Source organism: Leucopleurus acutus (assembly GCF_964270905.1).
Source record: "Leucopleurus acutus genome assembly, chromosome: 7".
Classification (NCBI taxonomy): domain Eukaryota; kingdom Metazoa; phylum Chordata; class Mammalia; order Artiodactyla; family Delphinidae; genus Leucopleurus; species Leucopleurus acutus.
The window spans coordinates 52,847,699-52,870,546 of record NC_139150.1 but is presented as its reverse complement, the minus strand read 5'-3'; the positions used below and the strand labels follow the sequence as shown (position 1 = coordinate 52,870,546).

Genomic DNA, 22,848 nt, shown 5'->3' with positions numbered 1-22,848 from the left:
TAGATTTATTCCATGCTAAACAGTCTAAATCTATATTACCGTGCACAGGCACACCTCATCATACTGCGCTTTGCTTTATTGTGCAGCTTCGTAGTTACTGTATTTTTCACAAATTGAGGGTCTGTGGCAACCCTGACTCTAGCAAGTATATTGGTGCCATTTTCCGATAGCAGTGGCTCACTTCACGCTTCTGTATCACGTTTTGGGTGATCGTGATACTCTTTCACGATTATATTTGTTTGGGTGATCTGTGATCTTTGATATCACTACCATGACTCACAGACGATGGTCAGCCTTTTCAGTGATGAGGCAGATTTTAATGAAGGTGTGTACATTGTTTTTTCCAGACGTAATGCTATATTGCACACACTTAATAGACTACGGTAGAGTGCAAACCTAACAACCTGACATGCGCCGAGAAGCCAGAAGACTCGTGTGACTCACTCCGCTGTGACATTCACTTTGCTGGGCTAGAACTGACCCTGCAGTATCTCTGAGGTTATACCTGTAGATTTTTCTGGCAAGTAAATAGAATTTAAGCCACTAGAAAAGGTTGAGCAGGGGCTTAGTGTGACTCGGTCCATGGCAGCATCTCTCCTGTTGTATAAGTTTAAAAGTCACAAAAGCAATAGACTCCTCTCCCTTGCGACACACCTGGTTCCTCCCAGGGGATTCTCTCTCTCAGTCTTCTTAACTTTTTTTCCTACCACGTGCGCTGCGGCAAGAGCTTGCCCCGCTCTCTGCAGGAGACGGTGACTCAGGCACCAGGGTTTCGGTCCCTTAGAACTCAAAAACCAGAGGCAGTGTTTGTTGAGCTCAGCTGTTATCTCTTTATTAGGAAAGCACCAACACCACGTTCTTGGAAATTACTGGAATTTTATTTGCCTCAGGCTTATGACTTGCAACCAAAGACATTGTGCAAAGAAAGCAAAGATTAAGTACACTTGAGGGAGAAGGAGACAATACACATGGGTAACACAGGAGATCAGGTTGACAAAGGAAGCCATCCATTACACTATATAGATTGCAATATTCAATAGCGATTTCAACAAAACTTTTCTTTTAAATCAAGAGCAAAAAATTAAGCAATGTTTACAGTAGACATAAATCTTATACAATTCAAAAAGCGTTTTTTTCAGATCATAGAGCATAAAATGGAAAAATGTCTATGTAGGTGAAGTCTAACTACTGTACATTTATCGCCTATTAAAGTTGCTTATATGTACCACAGTGTAAAAAAAAAAAAAAAACAATACCGAACAAATAAAAACCTTGAAAATTGCCTGATGAAAAATAAAATAACCAGTGGCTTTTAATGGCTTCTCCTGGTTATCAGTGCTACAAAAAGACAAAAATCTTCTCATCTGAACAGGTGATAAAACCAGGCACAATCAAACCGTTACCAAGACCCACCCATAGAAATATACTATCCACCCACACATTTTCCATCAAAAGCTTTTTTGTTTGTTTTAATCTTTGAGGCCCATTTGGTCACAATATGTTACAAAGATTTGTGTATGAGTGTGTGTTTCTTTACACCATGATATCATATGTTTGTCTGGCACTATCCTAAAGCTAGCTTATAGATGATAATGATATAGAAACAACCCAGTGCCCATATGACAAATGAACTCACTGAGTGGAGACGAGAGAGGGGAGAAGGAGTTCAGTTCTACCAAGAAAAAAATGTCCATACTGATCACTCATCATCAGTCCCACTAGCTTCTGACTGTTCCTAAAAGTAAAAATAAGAGAGACAATAAGCCATCAAGAGGCAATGTAGAAAAGAAATGACATTTTGGAAACAGTTAACCCTCCCAGTAAAGAGGCATCGACAGCCTCTACGCGGAACAGGGGAGCTCCCGCTTGGAAATCCCAAAGCAATGCCCGCTGTCTATGCCAGTGTTTTGCTCTATTGCACTTGGGCGTGGAAAGTTCATGGCTATTGATTTCTAATTTTAGCACTACGTTTTTAGAAAATTCACGGGAGAAAAAAATTCCATGCATTTGCTGTCTACGTAAAGAAAACATAGGATTTTAAATGTATTTGAAGATGCTTGTGTCGAGGGTTAAAGGCTGGGTGGGGTGGGATAGGAATGCTGAACCTTTTCAACAGACCCAGATAGCGGCACGTGGAAGGAAAATCAAACTAGCATAGGCGCTAACATGGAAAATTAACCTTCCAGAAAGAAAAAAGAAGGGGGTGTGGGGTAGGGAACCTGAGGTCCTCTTGAAAGTGAAAGAAATAGAGGGCCCTTTAAAAGGCACTGTATGAGAAGCCTGTGCCAGGCACTGCTACCTTGTGGACCACAGAGTCAGGGACAGTGCACCAGACTGAGTTAATGCTCTCTGGGTCTGAATTCCACCTCTGCTATTTACTTCCATGCCCTGCAGCAAAACACACATAACCTAAGCACTGATTTCTGTAATATGTTGAGAGTGACATCTGTCTTAGGATGCTAATATTAATAAGCACTGAATATGGTGCCACCTGGAAAGGTCCTTATGTCAGGGCCTGGCTCCATCAGGGCTCCCTGAATTTTTCAAATATTAAAAATAACACCTCTAGGTACTTAAAGATGCATCTGGGTTTTCCGCACGGCCCCTGAAATAGCAACTCAAACCCCAAAGTCACTCTATCATCCCACTTGGTGTCAGTCTTCCATGGAATCATTATTTCCTCTATATACTGCTGTATCCTAGGCACTGTGCTGGGTGTTATGGATATAAAACATTAACGAGCTGTGGAGAAATCTCTCTTTGTAAGTAGGCACTGGGAAGATATGAAAGGGGAAAAGGAAACTTGATTTAGTAAGTTTTTCACTTTTGAAGACTATTCAAAAGGCAATAAACAAAACCCCAAATTCTTTGTTTTCAGTCACGCAGCTCAGTTCACATCCCTCAACACCAAATCTTTACATTTTCATTTCTGGGTAATGAAGCATAGAGGTTGGCAGGGGCCTGGGAGTACGAGAGGGAGACAGATGTGGGGAGAGTGTCCGGACCTCAGGCAAGGCAGCCGCACTTACATTTCCATCCGGCTCTTCATCGCTGTCGAAATCGCTCACCACAGGTTTGGCTTTCCCTCGATTTGGCCTTTTCTTGCCTTTTCCTTTGTCCCGGCCTTTGTCATCTTTTTTATTGAGCTTGATTTTCACCTTAACAGATTTTGCTACAACAAAACCAAAACACACAGCAATGAGGAATCAATCACAGGGAAATCTTTTTTTTTTTTTACATGTTTATTGGAGTATAATTGCTTTACAATGGTGTGTTAGTTTCTGCTTTATAACAAAGTGAATCAGTCATACATATACATATGTTCCCATATCTCTTCCCTCTTGCGTCTCCCTCCCTCCCACCCTCCCTATCCCACCCCTCTAGGTGATCACAAAGCACCGAGCTGCTCTCCCTGTGCCATGCGGCTGCTTCCCACTAGCTACCTGCCTTACGTTTGGTAGTGTATATATGTCCATGCCACTCTCTCGCTTTGTCACAGCTCACCCTTCCCCCTCCCCGTATCCTCAAGTCCGTTCCCTAGTAGGTCTGTGTCTTTATTCCTGTCTTACGCCTAGGTTCTTCATGACATTTTTTTTTGCTTAAATTCCATATATATGTGTTAGCATACGGTAATCTTTTTACGGGTAGGAAAATGATCGCCTACCTGCAGGTGACAAACCCAACAACCCCGAGTGCCCTGAACATTCTCGGACTGATTCAAGCCTGTTCTCCATTGTCCTCCCTAGTTATAGTTAGCACCCCTTTCACTTGCAGACATGCCTAAGTTTGCATGATAAGTTACACAGTCACCCTAAATGGGCAACAGGAAGGAATGAGGTCCCAGAGGGAAGCTGGGCTTCTAATGCATGAACAGGGATCTTCCTAACCAGGACAGCGAGGGTGGCCTTACCTACTGTGTGGAGGGGTGTGGGCATTTAAAATTTTTCATTACAAAAATATTTTCTTATAATGAATTTTTATTGGAGTACAGTTGCTTTACAGTGTTGTTAGTTTCTGCTGTACAGCAAAGTGAATCAGCTATACGTATACATACATCCCCTCTTTTTTGGATTTCCTTCCCATTTAGGTCACCACAGAGCACAGAGTAGAGTTCCCTGAGCTATACAGTAGGTTCTCTTTAGTTATATACTTTATACATAGTATCAATAGTGTATATATATCGATCCCAATGTCCCAGGTCATCCCAGCACCCCCTTCCTCCCCTTGGTGTCCATACGTTTGTTCTCTACGTCTGTGTCTCTATTCCTGTTTTGCAAAAAGATCATCTATACCATTTTTCTAGATTCCATATATATGTGTTAATATACGATATTTGTTTTTCTCTTTCTGACTTACTTCACTCTGTATGACAGTCTCTAGGTCCATCCACATCTCTGCAAATGACTCAATTTCATTCCTTTCTATGGCTGAGTAATAGTCCATTGAATGGCCATCATTGAAAAAATCTACAAACAATAAATGCTGGAGAGCGTGTGGAGAAAACGGAACCCTCTTGCACTGTTGGTGGGAATGTAAATTGATACAGCCACGATGGAGAACAGTATGGAGGTTCCTTCAGAAACTAAAAACAGAACTACCATATGACCCAGCAGTCCCACTGCTGGGCATATACCCAGAGAAAACCATAATTCCAAAAGACACATGCACCCCAATGTTCACTGCAGCACTATTTACAATAGCCAGGATACAGAAGCAACGTAAATGTCCATCAACAGAGGAATGGGCATTTTTTAAAACAGAACTTTGACATTAAAAAGTATACGTAAGTGTAAAAGGTTTAAAAAAAAAAGCCAATGACTTTTACTGTGTAAATAACTTCAGTTGACTTAAAAAGAAAATTCATAGGTGAATATTTTTAACAGTACAGAAAGGTACAAAATGGAAAGTAAAAACAAAACAAATGAATTTGAAAGGTTTCTTTCCCTATCTCTAGTCTCACCCTACTGGTCTCTTTCTGGTGATTATTTCCAGAAAAAGAAGTATACCTCAATATTTGAAAATATATGCATCCCTGTGTATGATTCTCTATTGATAGATGACATAAAATTCCATAAATTTCTGTATAGAGAGATACAAAGAATTCAAGCATATACACATACAGAAAGATGGCATCCCCTTCCACTCTCACAGGGCTATTCTGAGGACAGAAATAAAAACACATGGAAGAAAGAAGTCCAAGTGTTATACCACAGTTAGAGGTGCACATCCCAAGGTTCACAGAAAATCTGTTCCCTGGCATTGTTCTGGGACAGGTGTCCACAGAACAGCATTTTTAGGGATGGATGATGAAGTGACTGACAATGCAAGTCTCTCATTCAAACCAGTTTTGTTAGAATATTATGTTTGGTGGGTCTCAAGGAACCTAGCAATAGATGTTGTCATGGAGAGAATCAACTCCAGAAAGAATCTTAGAGATGAGAAATTTCCAGACTTCTTTTGTGAAGGGGAAGGACCCATAAAACGTTTCCAGAAGTGAAGTCTTCCATGGAAGTACAGGCTAACAAAAAAGATGAGAGCAGAGATGTTCTGAACTGAAGTGCAGGGGCAGCAAATGCCCTTCCCCCATCCCAAACAGGGCTGGCAAAAGGCTGGCAAACCTAGTGCTCAAAACAGTATTCCTAGCCCAGGCTTCCGTATATCACACCCAAATGTCTACTGCTTAATAAGCTATAAGGTGGGGACTTGACGAAAAGACTGGGGATGCAAAAGTCTACCGATTAATGGAAATGCACGAAGCTGTGAAAACCTTTAAAAATGTAAAAAGTAATTTGGAAAGAAAAAGTGAAATATCTTTATCTACACAGGTGTGGCTCTTCCTGACGCGGGAGTACAGGAAATCCATGGGCGGTGTGAAAGGGCAGAAGACTGTCAGTAAAGGTAAGAAAATACATCCTCGAGAACATAATCTAAATACTCACTGGAGTGTGGGACACTCAAAAGCTACCAGGCTTTGTGAGTCAGTGGATATGCCCCTCGAAAAAACCCACGTGAAAGGCTGCCATGGGCAGCTAGGCTAATAAACTGGACCATCAGATGGGCCCTTTAAACAGCATCCTAAGGCTTTATGACACCACTACACAGACCTATGACAAGTTCCAGTTAACCAGGGTGGCAGGCAGAATAGTGATGGCGCCCAGAGACGTCCATGTCCTAATTCCCAGAACTTGTGAATATGTTACTTTGCATGGCAAAAGGGATTCCACTGACCTTGAGATGGGGAGATTCCCCTAGATTAACCAGGTAGGCTAGGCCCAATCTCAATCTCACGAGTCCTTCAAAGTGGAAGAAGATGAGGTTCTGATTTAAGAAGGTGACACGAGAAGACCCTGAACTTACCTCTTCCCACGGACACACCGAATCTAAGGTATGTATGGAACAACCTTCTCTGTCAGTGACACCTACACATTGGACAAATGTGGAAAAACACACTGAAGCAAGTAAGAAAGGCAGAGGGGCTGATACATAATCTCATGATAAATGCCATCCTTGGTGCAGTGACCCACAACTGGAAAGGAACTGAAAACCTGAAGCTTCTCTAGGAGGGGTGAAGGTTTGAACCCCACATCAGGCATCCCAACTTTTAAGACTTGCACCTGAGGAATGCCCCCAAAACATCTAGTGTTGAAAACCAACAGGGCTTGTGTCCACAAGACCCACAGGGCTACAGCCAGTTCAGAAATGGCTCGTAAAAGTCTCATGCTCAGACTCACCTGCCCCAGGACCCAGCTCAAAGTCAGCTGATGGAGAGGCACCCAGACTTCACATAAAAGAGGCTTATTTGCTTATCTTAAAGCATCAGCCTAGGGATGGGCATCTAAGTTAACCCATATCTAAGGGCTGACCATCATCCCTTCCAGAGAACTTGGCAGAGGGGGGATGCTATCTTTGCACTCTCCCTCTGCCACACTTCAGAGCACTAGTGTCTCTTGGAGGGGAGCTTTCACACACGCCCGGTGCCCTGGTTTTTGTGAGTGCTGTCCAGGGGATCCCTTCAGATTGCCTGCTTCTGGTGGTCAGTGGCACTTAGGCCTGTGGTCCCACTGGACTGTACATTTGCAAACTTTGAAAAGCTGCTGCCTGAGGGTCTGGCTTCCAATCAGCCTGAAGCTAGGTGTTGAGATCCTCCCGTCTAAGACACTGACTGACAGGTCTTGGCACACCCTCCACTCTTGGGAGCCACTACATGTAGGCTGCTTGGACAATCACAAAGGTGTGAGAGACAAGGAAGAGTCAGGGTGTAGGTTGAAGGAGAAAGTTTTTGTCTCCTACGTGAGGCCGCTCCTTCAAGACTGGGAGAGATGGCTGTTTTATCAAATGAGAGAGTCAAGAAAAATACAGAGAGGAATATGTTCCAAATGAAAGAACAAGATAAAACCTCAGGGAAAAAAGTCTTTCATGAAACAAAGATGAATGGCTTAGCTGATTGATAGAATTAAAAATAATGGTCATAAAAGATGCTCACTGAACTTGGGAGAAGAATGAATGAAAACTGAGAACTTCAAAGAGAAAACACAGCCCTTGAACCACATGGGGGTTAGGGGCGCCAAACCTCTGTGCAGTCAAAAAATCTGTGTATAACTTTACAGTTGGCCCTCCGTATCTGGGCTTCTGCATCCACAGATTCAACCAGCTGCAGATTGTATAGTACTGCTGTATGTATTTATTGAAAAACGAACAATCTGCCTCCACGTGGACCCATGCAGTTCACACCTGTGTTGTTCAATGGCCAACTTTATAAGCAAGTACCAAACAGAAGTCACAGAGCTGAAGAATATGATAACCGAACTGAAAAGTACACTAGAGGGGTTCAACAACAGACAAGATGAAGCAGAAGCGAGATCAGTAAACTCAAAGACAGGGCAGTGAAACTCATCCAATCAGAGCAGCAAAAAGAAAAGAGTGAAACGGAGTGAAGATGACTTAAGGGACTTAAGTGGACCAGGGTCCACATAAAGTGGACCAATATTCACACTCTAGGGCTCCCAGAAAGAGAGAGAAAGGGGCATAAGACTTATTTGAAGAAATAATGGCTGAAAACTTCCCTCCTCTGCAGAAGGAAATACATCCAGATCCAGGAAGAGTCCCAAATAAGAGGGACCCAAAGAGACCCACACTTAGACGTACTACAATTAAAACGTCAAAACTTAAACACAAGAAGAGAACTGTAAAAGCAGCAAAAGAAAAACAAACAACTTGTTACATACAAGGGCAACACCCCCCCCCCCCCCAGAAGACTATGGGTAGATTTTTAAGCAGAGACTTTGCAGTCCAGAAGTGAGTGGCACAAGACAGTCAAAATAGGGCTTCCCTGGTGGCGCAGTGGTTGAGAGTCCACCTGCCGATGCAGGGGACACGGATTCGTGCCCCGGTCCGGGGAGATCCCACATGCCGCAGAGCAGCTGGGCCCACGAGCTGTGGCCACTGGGCCTGTGCGTCTGAAGCCTGTGCTCCGCAACGGGAGAGGCCACAGCAGTGAGAGGCCCACGTACCACAAACAAACAAACAAACAAAAAAAACAAGACCTATCTATAGGCTGCCTACAAGAGACTCACTTCAGCTTTAAAGACACACACACTGCAAGCGAGCAGATGGAAAAGGGCAGTCCATGCAAACGGAAACCAAAAGAAAGCTGGGGCAGCTATACTTGCATCAGACAAAAGAGACTTTAAAGACTGTAATAAGAGAAATAACAAAGGGTCAATACAAAAAGAGGAGATAACATTTATTAACAGACATAGAGGGAGAAATAGACGGCAATACAATAATATGAGGGACCTTAATACCTTTCTTTCATTAATGGACAGATCATCTAGACAGACAATCAACATGAAAACACTGGCCTTAAATGACACACTAGACCAGAGGAACTTCACAGTTATATATGGAACGTTCCATTCAAAAGCAACAGAATACACATACTTCTCAAGTGCACATGATTCTCCAGGATAGATCATATGTGATGCCTTAATAAATGTAAGCAGATTGAAATATCAATAAGCCTTCTCAACCATAATGACATGAAACTAATCAATTACAGGAGGAAAACTGGAAAATTCACGTATGTGGAGATTAAACAACGTTCTACTGAACCACCAATGGCTCAACAAGGAAACCAAAAGAGTAAATTAAAAGATACCTTCAGACAAATGAAAATGGAACTCAAACACGCCAAAATTTACACGATGCAGAAAAGTAACCCTAGAAGGGAAGTTCAGTGATAAATGCCTTCATCAAGAAACAAAAATCTCAAATAAAACACCCTAACGTTATACTTCAAGGAACTACAAAAAGAAGAACAAATGAAGTCCAAACTTAGTAGATGGAAGGAAACAGCAAAGATCAAACTGGAAACAAACAAGCAACAACAACAACAAAAGAGAGAGTAAAAAGACAATAGAAAAGATCAATGAAACTAAGGGCCGGTTCTTTGAAAAGATTAAAAAAAAATGAACGAATCTTTAGCTACAAATCATAGCTACACTCACCAAGAAGAAAAGAGAGAGGACTCAAATAAAATCACTAATGATAGAGGGGATGTTACAACTGTTATCAGAGAAATGCAAAGAATCACGAGAGACTACTATGAACGATTATGTGCCAACAAATCATACAACCTAGAAAAAAAACAGATACATTTGTAGAACCAGACAACCTACCAGGACTGCATCACAAAGAAAACAGAAAAAGACCAATTACTAGTAAGGAAGTTGAGGCCACAGTCAAAAACCTCCTGTTAAACGAAAGTCCAAGACCAGATGGCATCACTGGTGAATTCTGCCAAACATTTAAAGAAGAATTAGAATGAATACCTATCCTTTTCAAATTTTTGCCCAAAAAAACCCAAAACCAAAAACAAACAAAAAATGGAAGAGGAGGGGACACTTCCAAACTCATTTTACGAGGCGAGCACTATGCTGGTACCAAAACCAGAGAAGAAGGCTGCAAGCAAAGAAAATTATAGGCCAATATCCCTGATGAACGTAGATGCAAAAATGCCCAACAAAATATTAGCAAACTGAATTCAACCATACATTAAAAGAATCATATACCATAATTAAGTGGGATTTCTTCTAGGGATGCAAGTTGGTTCAACATCAATATATCAATCAATATGATACAACACATTAACAGAATGAAGGCTAAACCTTATAATGATCATCTCAGTAAAATGGTACATATGAACTTATTTACAAAACAAAACAGAAATAGAGTCACAGATGTAGAAAACAAACTTATGGTTACCAGGGGGGAAAGGGGGTGGAGGGATAAACTGGGAGCCTGGGATTGAGATATACATGCCACATGATCCAGCAATCCCACTCCTGGGCACATATCTGGAGAAAAACATAATTATATGAAAATACACATGCACCCCGATGTTCACTGCAGCACTATGTACAGTAGCCAGGACACGGAAGCAACCTAAATGTCCATCCACAGAGGAATGGATAAAGAAGATGGGGTACATATACACAATGGAATATTACTCAGCTATAAAAAGAACAGAATAATGCCATCTGCAGTGACATGGATGGACCTAGAGATTATCATACTAAGTGAAGTAAGTCAGACAAAGACAAATATCATGATGTCGCTTATATGCGGAATCTAAAAAAGTGATACAAATGAACTTATTTACAAAACAGAAACAGACCCACAGACTTAGAAGACAAACTTACAGACACTAAAGAAGAAAAGTGGCGGGGGTGGTGGGGGCAGTGGGTGGGAAATTAGGAGTTTGGGATTAATGCATACACAGTACTGTATATAAAATAATCAACAAGGACCTACTGTACAGCACAGGAAGCTCTACTCAGTATTCTGTAATAACCTATATGGGAAAAGAATCTGTAAAAGAATGGATACACGTATAACTGAATCACTTCACCTTACGCATGAAATGAACAACATTGTACATCGACTATACTCCAATACAAGATAAACATTTTTAAAAATTAAAAAAAGGACATTTGCGACAACATGGATGGACCATGAGGGCTTTTATGCTAAGTGAAATAAGTCAGTGAAAGACAGATGCTGTATGATCTCACTTATATGTGAAATTAAAAAAAAAAGAAAACAACTGAACTCACAGATACAGAGAACAGACAGGGTGGCTGCCGGAGGTGGGGTGGGAAATGGGCGCAGGGAATCCAAAGGTATGAATATCCAGTTATAAAATAAATAAGTCGTGGGGTTTAAGGTACAGCATGGTGAGTATAATTAATAACGCTGTAGTGCATATTTGAAAGTTGCCAAGAAAGAAGATCCTCAAAGTTCCCGTCACAGGAAAAAAATTTTTTCTGACTGTGTGTGGTGATGGATGTTAACTAGATTTAGGTGTGATCATTTCCCAATATAGACATACATTGTATCATTATGCTGTATATCTGAACCTATTATTATATGTCAATTATACCTCAACAACAGCCAAAAAAAATGTGGATGAAGAGGAGGCCGAAGAGAGGGTCAATGAGATGCAACATGAGAAAGAGACACAAGGAAGTGGATTCTCCCCTGGAGCCCCGACAAAGGAAGGCAGGCTGGTGACACCTTGGTTTTGGCCCAGAGAGACCCACAGCAAACCCGTGACCTACAGGGCTGTGAGATGATAAATGTAAGTTGTATTGAGGCACTAAGTCTGTGGTAATTTGTTAGAGAGGCCATAGAAAGTTAACATAACAAGTCTCCGGAGAGATTAGAGCAAACGTATCTCAACCGATAGCTGGGATAAGAAGGTAGCTATTTGAAAACAGATTAGAAATCTCGCTCTAAAACAAGGAAACGTTTAGCTAAGATATGCTTTTGTAGACTAAAACATCAAATGCTACGATATTAAAACTAGGGAGTAACCATATGAAACTGAAAAAGGTTAAATTAATACTTAAAAGGCAGAATCGCTAGAAAGAATAATACTGAGCACACATGAGGGTATGGGGAAACAGACACGTACGTGCACCGCTGACCAAGATACCAACTCCATTCTGTGCAGCAATGTGTATGCGTCAGATGTTTTTACAGTGTGTGCAGTGGTTTCTGGGTGAGAATTTTCAGGAGAGCGTTATTTGGATTGAGATTACTATGTTTTGGTACACTCATTAATGGATGTTAATATATGTATTGCTGTATAAAAACACTGCTATGGAAAAATATTTGTAATAGAAAAACCAGGCTACAAAAACAGTGTGCTATACTTTTATAAACAAAATATTTATGTATATAAAAAGACTGGAAGGCAACTGGAGTTAAATGTATATTGGGTGATGGAATTATACAAATTTTCCTTTCTTAAAAATATTTTCTAAGCTGTCTGTACTAAGTATGTAATTAGAAACAAATCTAATAAAAAATGGTAAAGCATATCTAAACTGTTTTACACAGAAGACTACAAACTACTAGGATTTATTACTTTGCGAGGAGGTATGGGGTGAAAACTTAATTAGGTAAGAAGAAATTGTAGACTTTTCAAGGCAGCCGTAACGTTTGAAATATGATACTTGCCTTGGGTGCAAAGTTTAAGAGGGCACCAAAACTCGGTAATCGAGATAAATACTATTCAGTGCGATGTTTTAAAAACTCAAAACTCAACAAAGCAAAACAAAACAAAACACCTCAAAACTCATGCCAAACAGAGCCATAATGAATAAAATATCAAGATAAAGACAGGATCAGCATCTGATCCATGATGGACAAGATGGACCACAGTTTGACAATTATCTTCTAAAGCTGTGATTCTCAAAGTGTGGTCCTGGGTCCAGTCACATCAGCGTCCCCTGTGAACCTGTTAGAGAGGCCGACTCTCAGACCCTTCCGCAGGCTACTGAATCAGAAACTCAGGGGTGGACGCCAGCAATCACCCAGGTTAGAGAACCACTGTGCTAGGTTAACAGATAGGTGGTAGCAACAGCCATACTGGTAGAAAATGTATATTACACTGATTTCCAAAGGCAACATTCCGTGTTTGCTGTGAGCCTGGCCATGTGCTAAGCTCTTCGCATGACTGGGGGCACATTTAGTACTTCAGTTTCACAGAGGAGGAGACTGGGCTCAAGCAGGGTTAAGTATACGGCCTGGGGTTGCCCAGCTAGGCCACGAGAGACCACAAGACCTGGAGTCCAGATGTGCCTGACTCTGCTCTGTTGGCATCTGTGGAAACAGCGATGCAGGTGGCCAGGGCCAAACCAGTGGAGAAACCACACGGACTCACCCTCTGACTCTGACTCGTCTTCCTCTTCCTCGTCCTCCTCTTCGTTGCTCTCGTCCTCACTCTCTTCTTCTTTGGCAATTTTCTGCCGAGCACTCTTGAACACCGACTGTAAGACGATGGAGTCTTCGTAGATCTGAAGGGTCAAAGTGGCACCTGTTAGAAACCTCAAGCTGAGGGCCCGAGACTCACCATCGCAGCATGCTCTTTTCTTCCCTGTGCCACACACCAGCATTACTTTACGTGAATTTTAGTAGAAACATCAACATTATTGTCTATGCCTGCAGGAAAACACCAAACTCAAATCTACAGACATAGTCTTACAGGAAAAGTCCACATGCAGTTGAAGTAATTTCAGAGTGTGTGTGTGTGTGTGTGTGTGTGTGTGTGTGTGTGTGCGTGTGCGCGCGCGCGCGCGCGCGCATGCTTGGGAGGGAAGGGAGGGCTTCAATACGATGCCCTCTCATTTTTGACAGCAAGACCGGTATTTAAAAAAACTATTTCTTATTTAGGTTGTTCTATCAAACACTGTGGCAAAGCAACCTTTTTTTAAAAATGCAATTCTCCTAACAAAATGGAGGCTATTATTTGTCACTGAGTTTATCAGTACCAACCAATACTTATTGCAATCAGTGCTTTCTCGCTAGTGTACGCACCTATCTGAGCATAGCCCTGTGTAGCTGCTGAGAGAGAGATGAAGTTCAAAAATGGTCCGTTTTCTCAAAACACTAAACACAGAAGTACCATATGATCCAGCAATGCCAATTCTAGACATATACCCAAAGGAACTGAAAGCAGGGTCTTGAAGAGATACATGCACACCCATGTTTACAGCAGCGCTAATCACAGTAGCCAAGAGGTGGAAGCACACCCAATGTCCATCGATAGAGGGATGAAGAAACAGAACGAGGTCTACCCAAACCGTGGAGTATTATTCAGCCTTAAAAAGGAAAGAAATCCTGTCGCAGCCTACACAGCATGGATGAACTTTTGAGGACATGATGCTAGATGAAATAAGCCATTCACAAAAAGACAAACACTGAGTGATTGGCTTATGTGAGCTATCTAGAGGAGTCCAATTCGTAGAAAGAGAACCTAGAATGGTGTCTGGCAGAATGATTACAGAGTTTTAGTTGTACAAGACGAAAGCGTTCCGGAGATCTGTTGCAGAATTATGAAAATATACTTCCCACGACTGAGCTGTACACTTAAAAATGGTGACGATGACACACTGGGATGGGGCCACTGGGACAGAATTTGCCAGGGACACTAGAGTTGAGCTGGATATTAAGGGTGAGGAGGGTCCCACCAGGGATCATGAGAAAGGAGACGGCCTTTTTAGAAAAGGAGCGCAAGGAGAAAGGTGGGGCGGCCAAAGTAAAAAAAAGATGCATCCGGGAGGGTGCCATTGCCAATTTCCTGGTTATGACATGGGACGATGTTACTATCCTGGGACGATGTTACTATCCTGGGACGATGTCAAGGCTCTCTCTGTATTCATATTCTTTCCTACAACTGCATGTGTATCTGGGGAAGCCGGTGTTTATGGACCATGAACCGTTACTGGACCATGAACTGTTTAGGTTGAGGAACAGCAGGAAATGAGGCCAAAGAGTTAGTCTATGACTTTAGAAAGCAAACTCCAGCGATTAAATTCATTCTAGAATTTAACAGTACATGGGGAAGCTCGAAGCTTGGTGGGCAGTAGATGGACAGGATAAAAAGGTGGTTACAGAAAGATCGGCCAGCATCCGGGAGGGCCTTGGAGGGAAGCCAGTAAAGAGGCCATTTGTCACCCCAGTTCAGGGGTGAGGCAGTGGGTGTCGGCAGACAGGGAGGCTGTCTGGGACAGGGTGTGTATCACAATGTTGCCACAGTCCTATAAAGAACCCCCAAATCTATCCACAAACTGTAAGCGGTCATTCATAAAAGACTTGCTTGTTGATGCTTACATTTACTCTCTGCGTCCTCGTTTTCACCTTAAATTTCTTTGAAAAAGGCTTGCTTTCACGACCTATTGTTTTGGTCAAAATAATACTTCTATTAACTCCCATTAACTGGAAAGCTATGGTCTGTTCAAGGCACATTCTGAGGAGTCCCACATTCTCCAATTTAGTGACTGCAATTGACATGAAGATAAAAACAAGTCTGATCCGGAAAGAGGCTTGACTATGCATTGGCTGGCAGACACACTGACCTCTCTTCTGGTTCTTTCTGCCTCATGGGTATGAGAGCATAGATAGGAAAAGGGGAGTCCCTACAAAAGGTGAGTGGAATTGAGGTGTAAAAAGTGAAAAGTGTCCTCGGCCAACTTAGCTATTTCCATAGTGTCACTTGCTCTTACACTTGCTAACTACAGAGAAGAGGAGTAAAGACAATTGCAATTGACCCGATAAAAAGCATTTTTGTAACAATTAGAGGCGATGGTTCTTTTTTCTATATATTTTTTGTTTTAAAACAAAACAGCCGTTTCGGCTCCTGATGCAAAGTTTGCAGTCAGAAAACCCAAGGTAAGTATAACCAAATACACCATCTCTGTAAAGGCAAAAACTGTACCTCTAGCTTTTAAGCATTACATTAACTTATTAACTTAAATTCCTCCTCTGATTAAAAGCCAAGCCTTTAAGGGAAGCACAAGTAGGAACTAGCATAGCTATGGTACAAAGGAGCTGGCATTAACTTGAAAATGCCAAAGCCTCAACTGACTTACATAGGTAGCATGGAAATAAAGGCTTTTATCTCTCCTTTTCTTCTGCCAGGATAATAGCGACGGTAGCAAATGAAAAATTTTACTTAAAAGAACAAAGCATGTTTAAGGTTAAACTTGTCTCACCTGGGATCCCTCCAAGTTGAACGTCTGAGCATTGTGACAGAGCAGCATGACGTCTTTCTCCAGGTCACCCAGGCTTCGGTACTTATGATTACGGATTCTTTCCTGATGCAAATTTTGGATAAAACAGAGGAAAGTTGGGGAGGGCGGTGGTGGAAAATACAACAATCGTTACTTGGTTAAAAAAGCCTGATTTTCCATTTGTCTTCCCAGTAGACAGTCCTGCCAGGGAGGTGGGACTACACAACTCCAGGGGGTGTCATAAACAGAGACCACCCTCCCACGCGTATTCCTTTCCTATAAGGGGAATAAGGAGCATATGATGGGAACCAGGAAGAGCAATGGGATCCAGGAAGGAGTCTGAAACTTTTCAAATAAAATGCAATATAGGGCTTCCCTGGTGACGCAGTGGTTGGGAGTCCGCCTGCCGATGCAGGGGACGCGGGTTCGTGCCCCGATGCAGGAGGATCCCACGTGCCGCGAGCGGCTAGGCCCGTGAGCCACGGCCGCGGAGCCTGTGCGTCCGGAGCCTGTGCTCCGCAACGGGAGAGGCCACAACAGTGAGAGGCCCGCATACCGCAAAAAAAAAAAAAAAGGCAATATAATCAATATGAGCTCTCAGTATATTGATTTCATAACATACATTTAAAGGCACAAGAACATCCCGACCTTTTTAGTGCCAAGCCCTGCATGGGTGGCAGTGGCAGTCAGGTTACCACTGTCAAGTCCTAACTGTAATCATTTCAATGAATTTACACTTCTACTTTATTTACTTAAAAAATAAAGTTCGTAAACAAAAGATCTACCTTTATTTTTTTGAAATCCACCGGTTTCCTAATTAATTCATAGTATTCTGGTAATTCTTTTCTTGAAGGTAACTGAATGAAGACTTCACTGAGCTGTCGCCCTGAACTGCAGGGGGGCAGGGGAGAAACGAACAAAAACATAACAGATCATGCACTACAGAGAAAAACTTGTATTTTATTTCAGAAAAATGTCAAAAAAGCAAATGACATCCCATGCATATAAACATGGGGCTCTTCAAATCAAAGAAAATCCTACAACTGCATGGGACATCAATGCCCCCAGTGCTAACTTCAAAATGACATTAGAATACCCGTAGATCTCCACTTCTGTCATACATATGGGAAGGCCACTGTGGATTTCTCTTTCGGAGTGAACCTCTCTTCAGTTTGATACAAATATTTCAAGTGTCCCATTCCACCAAAAATTCCATTTCTAAATGAGTAGTAATTGAGTTGGTTAAAAAAAAAATACTGACTTTATTTCCATATCCCTTTGTTTTCAAATCCACTTTATATTCAGAAAATAATGTGTTAGAATATACTCTGGAAACTCAAATGAAAAGCTTTCGTGTGTACCAGGGACTGTCTTTTCAGTCTTACTCCTCTTAGGGCATTTTTCCACACTGTGAACTACACAAACCTTTATGATTATTTGCCAGTGGAACCCCTTCATCTTGCCTAACTTCATTTTGTGTGTATGGAGTCATTTGTGCTGAAAAGAACAAACATATTTAGCAAGCGTGGCTGCCTCCTGTTCCTGGGATCAGTGCTATACCCTCCCCGCAAATTCACGGTAGCTTTACTTGAAAGCACATTTAATAGCAACGAACGCTTAGCATTTTGTAACTTTGAGAAACAGACTATAAAGCAATGTAAGCATTTAACGTCACTTAATGTTAGAAGCAGACATGGTCAAAGGAACTAGATATTCATAATTTAGGTTCAGGACCCTAATATCTGACTCAGCCTATCCAGATCAATAACAGCTAGGGAGATACAGTGCAGTCATTTTTCACAAAAATCTCCTTTCCCTTATGATGCCACCTCTACTTCCTTTGTGAAGGCAGAAATATTAAAAACAAAACAAAACAAAACAAAAAACCCCATAAATCGCTATCAGGTAAATTTTGGAAGGTGATTCTAGGAGTGTGTGAGAATGCTAGAAGCAGCGGCAGAGGATGAGTGACAATATGCTGTTTTAATCTATAGTCCCAGTCATATAATTAAAAAATAATCATAATGACACTTATCATAAAAAAGGCATGCGCAGTAACTCAAGTGGTTGCCTAGCAACCAGTGGGGAAAATGCTGAAGTGCAAAGGGGCCTGCATAAATTAACCGAAAACCCTGTCAAAGGGATGGGCGAGTTTTTCTGTGATGCTGGGTCAGGGTTTTATTTTATTTTTTAATGCACATATGGGCCTCATGAATACTAAAACCAGGGACCAACACAAGAGGCATAAGAAGACTGCAGTTTAATAGGAAACTGGATTTTAAGATTATCATGGCAGGAACCAAGGTGTTCTCTTACCCTCCGCCACCCCTACCCGCCCCAACCCCTTCCAGGTTGAGAAATGCATTTGTACCGCCATAAATTATACCACACAGTATATGACAAAAACTGTTTCATCTGCTATCACCTTCAGCATAGGGCCACAATCTCTGGTCTGTTTTTCTTTCTCCCATTCTGAGACTTAAATACATGAACATTTCACCGGTCTGTAAATGAATCTCTGAAAGGCCATAAGAGGAATTTATAGATATTCATTTTTCTATTTGTATCAGTGACTTCTTTATAATTAGCATTCTTTATACCCTAGCAACAGAGAGTCAGACCTCTTTGTGATTCGGGATTTAACAGCTGACCCTCAATGACATCTTCAGTGTCATTTTCTGCATTACCAACAGATGGTGTCATTTTTCTATTGACGGATTACAAGTACACCTTTGCTTTGTACACCTGGGATGGACGTACTCTTAATTTCATCTGTGCTACTGGTGAAATAAGAAAGAAGCAGTTTGCACTGAGAATGTGATACAGCTCTTTCCAACAGGGGCAAAATGGCTGAGACAATCCTGGTCTGATGTCCTCTTCTTAGGACACAGAAATTCTAGACCCTATAAGGAGACAAGTCCACAGTTATCTGTGCTCACAAAGGAGAGAGCCGAATGTTCTGAGACTCAGGGCCAATACTGTAAAGTGACATAAATTTATTCGCTTTTAAAAATAAAGGTTCCGTGGCTTAATATTCCCATCTCACTTCCTTTATTCCCCCTGCTAAGAACCAAGGGCCTGAGCTGAAGGAGGGCTTGGATGCCATGTAAGGAAGTCTTCTCGTGGTTCCACTGGAACCATCTCCACTCACACACCTCGGTCTGGATTTCGAAGCCCTCCTCGATTCCTCCTCTCTAAACCCTGACTGTACTGCTGACTTGACTCTTCTGGTCAGAATAGCCTCTCTCCTGTGTACCCCCAGGTCCCACGGCCAATCCCCCCTTTATCACAAATTCCAAGTCTTCGGGCTTGACCCACCTCTCACTCCACGGTTAGAACGTTCTCTATCCTTTTCTCCCTTCAAATATTCCATCATCCATTCAGGATCAAGAACCCTTCCTCCAAAAAAAAAGATGGAAGAAGTTTTCCTCAATATTAAACCAACGTTCCTCAATATTAAACAACTCCTGGTACCTTGCTGCTCAGAACTTAATTCTATGCATGCTGGGTTTTTTTCTCTCCTCCACGGAGTGTGGGAACACTTTACATGCAGTCAAAACCCCTCCCCCATCTCTATCAGAGGGGACAGTTCTGATGGTGACCCTGGGCAGGAAAAGTCAGGTGGTCCTGGAAGACATCCAGCTTTTATATAACCTACAGAATGCACTGAGGTAGCAGGATCACTTGCTAATGTTGCTGCGGTAACTTATTTTTTCCCTAAATTAAAGGTTAAAAAAAAAAGGTAAATAAGAAAAAAGAAGTGAAGCAGCCTGACAGAGTTTTGAATTCTTGGCATTTCTTTCTCAAACTTAAGCTGCACAAATGCTTTTTCATTATACCTTTTCAAATACTTGTTTTTCACTGCCAGGAAGTTTTTTTGTTTTTTTTTTAAGTACAGAACAATGGACTAATTGTACAACGGTTTGCAAAAGGTGTTCCGTTTCTGTTGAAATGCTTATCCTTACCCCCAAGGTATTTTCCATTATGTCATTTTACACATTTAAGGCCTAAGTATAAATTGTTATCTCAAAGTGTACTGTTTGCCATGACAAAAGTGATACCTGTCCCCCTCCTCCAAAAAGGTCTGATTTCAGATCTATTTCATACAAGGATCTATCACAATGAGAAACGTGACCCTGATAAGACGTAGGGTGTTGGGGGCGAGGAGAATAACCTAAAGTACAAATAGACAGGAAAACTCACTGCACTTAATAGAGTTTACGGGTGCTGGTGGGCAAACACATTTCCTCTCCACAGAGACGAAAGGGCAAAGGGACACCTGGCTATGCTGTCATGGTGTATGCCATGGAAAAGCCCTACATGCCACTATGTTAATGGTGGTTTGCAAACCCTGCATGTAGAGCTTACACACACACACACACACACACACACACACACACACACGAGATCTGCTTTGCTATGCTTCATCTGGGAACCAATTTTTCTCCCATTACCTCCACAAACCGAATGGCAAGAATTTCACATCTATACTCTTGTGACTTTAAAATAATGACTACAGACATTATAAATATCACCTCTACCTTTGATTACAGTTTAGGTAAAGCTGGAAGAGTGCATAAGGCTGTAATAGTAGCTTAGAAACCTATTCCTTTAAAATGCTGGCCAGTGTGCCTTTCATAATATCGGTTGAGAGTCCTTTTTTTTTTTTGGCTGCTTTATGATTTGTCCTTTTACCTACCGAAGCTGATCTGTTGACAAGAACTCCTAATGGATACTCCTGGAAAAGTGATCTTAACTAAAGCTGACATAGGTTTTGTTTATGTTAGTTAATGAATATAAAAACGTGGTTATCTTGCCTCCTTAAGGAAATGACGTCATGATTTAGAATACCCATTTGTAGTTGGAAACGTTTTACAGAAAATGATTACAGTCCTAAAGGAATCAAACATAGGAAATCATTTTGGGAAAAAACCCCATAAATATTGGGTCAGCATTGGAGGGCAGTAGGTGAATACGTGTCTTTTTTTCAGGGTCAGATTCCTATAGGGTTGAAAAAATACCATTTCAAAATGCACTTAGACCTGAGTAGCACCCTGCATATCTAGAAAGCCCCCAGAAACCTGAGCCAGTCACAGAATAGGTGTCAGAGTACCCGCACTCTGCATTCTCTGCTGAGGTCTCTCATCTGAGTCTTACTGAGTATTGACTAACAATACCGATGACTCCTAACAAGCTTGGAAATCCGACTTCCCAACTTCTTGAAGCATGTAGGAGGTAACAGCAAAACAGAATGGGATGTGGATTGACTTGCTTTTGACATGGGATGGATAGCTGTAAAAATCACCCCAAGGGTTGTGTTAAGGACTAGGTATCTAATGTGCCTGCGTTACCAACCAAAATGAGGTTACATCAGGTTTATGCAAGGTAAACGCCCCCATGTTAGGAGGCTTCAATGGCTTGCTCAGCTCAATAAGAAAAGCAGCAAGGCTTTAACAACAGTCTTCAATGTAATCACTCTGATGTATGGTTTTGCTGTTGGTAATCTACTCTAGGCTGGAATATGGATAAAGACATATATATATATATTTTATATGTACATGTAAAGACGTCCATCACAGCATTACTTAAAATAATTTAAGGCAGCCAAAATGTTAAACAATCGGGGGAAGAAAACAAGTAATGGAAGGCTAGAATCTAAAATTATGTATTTTTAAAGTAGGTGCCTTAAAAAACAGAAAAAATGCTCATTATGACATTCAATGGGGAAAAAAAACCCCAAAAATGACAGGACGTCAAATTGTAAACGCAATACACATTCAACTAGGTTTTTAAAAGGGCATGAACTAAGGACCAGAAGGAGAAACGCCAGAGCGTAAATAAACATTAATAATAAGGTACTCTTGTTCAACAAAATGAAGGTTTACAATCTAATGTAATTTGGAACCATGCTGTCATCCATAAATAAAGTAGGCCTCAAACACTTTTATGGGTTACCTTCTTTGAAAACATGCTATAAGTCAAAAATCTAATTTGATTTTTCCCAGAAAAATGTCATCCGAGGGGCATATGACCGACCTTTATTTACATCACCATAAACAAAACAGTTCATCAACTGGCACCTCTGAACTCTCCCACAGAAGGCCAGATAAAGAGAATAATAGAACAATAATTCCACCATTTTTTTATTTACTATATCACAACCAACAGAATCTACTGTATGAAGTCCCTATTTATTCCTTCGGAATTCTCTCATTGAACTTATGACTGCACATCAGAGGTGATCACCCGGACATGAGATTCAGAGAGTACTGTTTATTTACTTGTTTATTTAGACAAGCATTTTGAGGAGACGACTGTGAAGACTTATCATCTATCACCTGACTTTTTAGAAATATTGACTCGGGACATCTAGATTCTTCTCCTCTTTTTCTCACTCGACACTTCATCATAGCAGGTAGAGGTACAGGATCCTAACTGTCCACCTGTCTCAATGTCATAGACACGCTGGTCACGCCGTTTCATCAGCTTTTCTCACCTCATCTTGGAGACCCGGAAGTGACTCCGAGGACGCCTTCCTTTCAGAAGGTAAGGACACACCTTCCCTTCCACTGAATGTTCTGTCCTTTGGTCTTTCCCTGGGTCTCTAACTTCGTAATGTTAAAAAAAGGCTTCGGAACTTTTGGCTGAATTGTGATCAAACTCAAAATCACAAAGCTTTTGCAGGCAAACAAAATCAAACGCCTCTCCACCTGAGCTGCAGGTCCCCAATGTCACTTTGTCAAAGGGGTGTGTGTGTCGTAGCAGGCACCCT

General features: G+C 41.5%; 1 protein-coding gene across 6 annotated transcripts in view; it reads right to left on the bottom strand.

The window, feature by feature from the left end:
- Positions 1-846: 846 nt before the first annotated feature.
- Positions 847-22,848, bottom strand: part of SMARCA2 (SWI/SNF related BAF chromatin remodeling complex subunit ATPase 2) — a gene marked incomplete at its 3' end in the record, with an annotated part of 195,861 nt that continues 173,859 nt past the window's right edge. For 4 of the 6 annotated variants that reach the window (XM_082842155.1, XM_082842154.1, XM_082842153.1 and 1 more), the window contains 4 exons: positions 16,862-16,967; positions 16,059-16,160; positions 13,229-13,361; positions 2,916-3,172 (listed from right to left, as the gene is read on the bottom strand). In XM_082842155.1, coding sequence (XP_082698281.1) covers positions 2,916-3,172; positions 13,229-13,361; positions 16,059-16,160; positions 16,862-16,967 — 598 coding nt within the window. Of the gene's footprint in view, positions 1,736-2,915; positions 3,173-13,228; positions 13,362-16,058; positions 16,161-16,861; positions 16,968-22,848 lie in introns of those variants that run through there. The other 2 variants (XM_082842156.1, XM_082842158.1) reach the window with 1 other exon arrangement.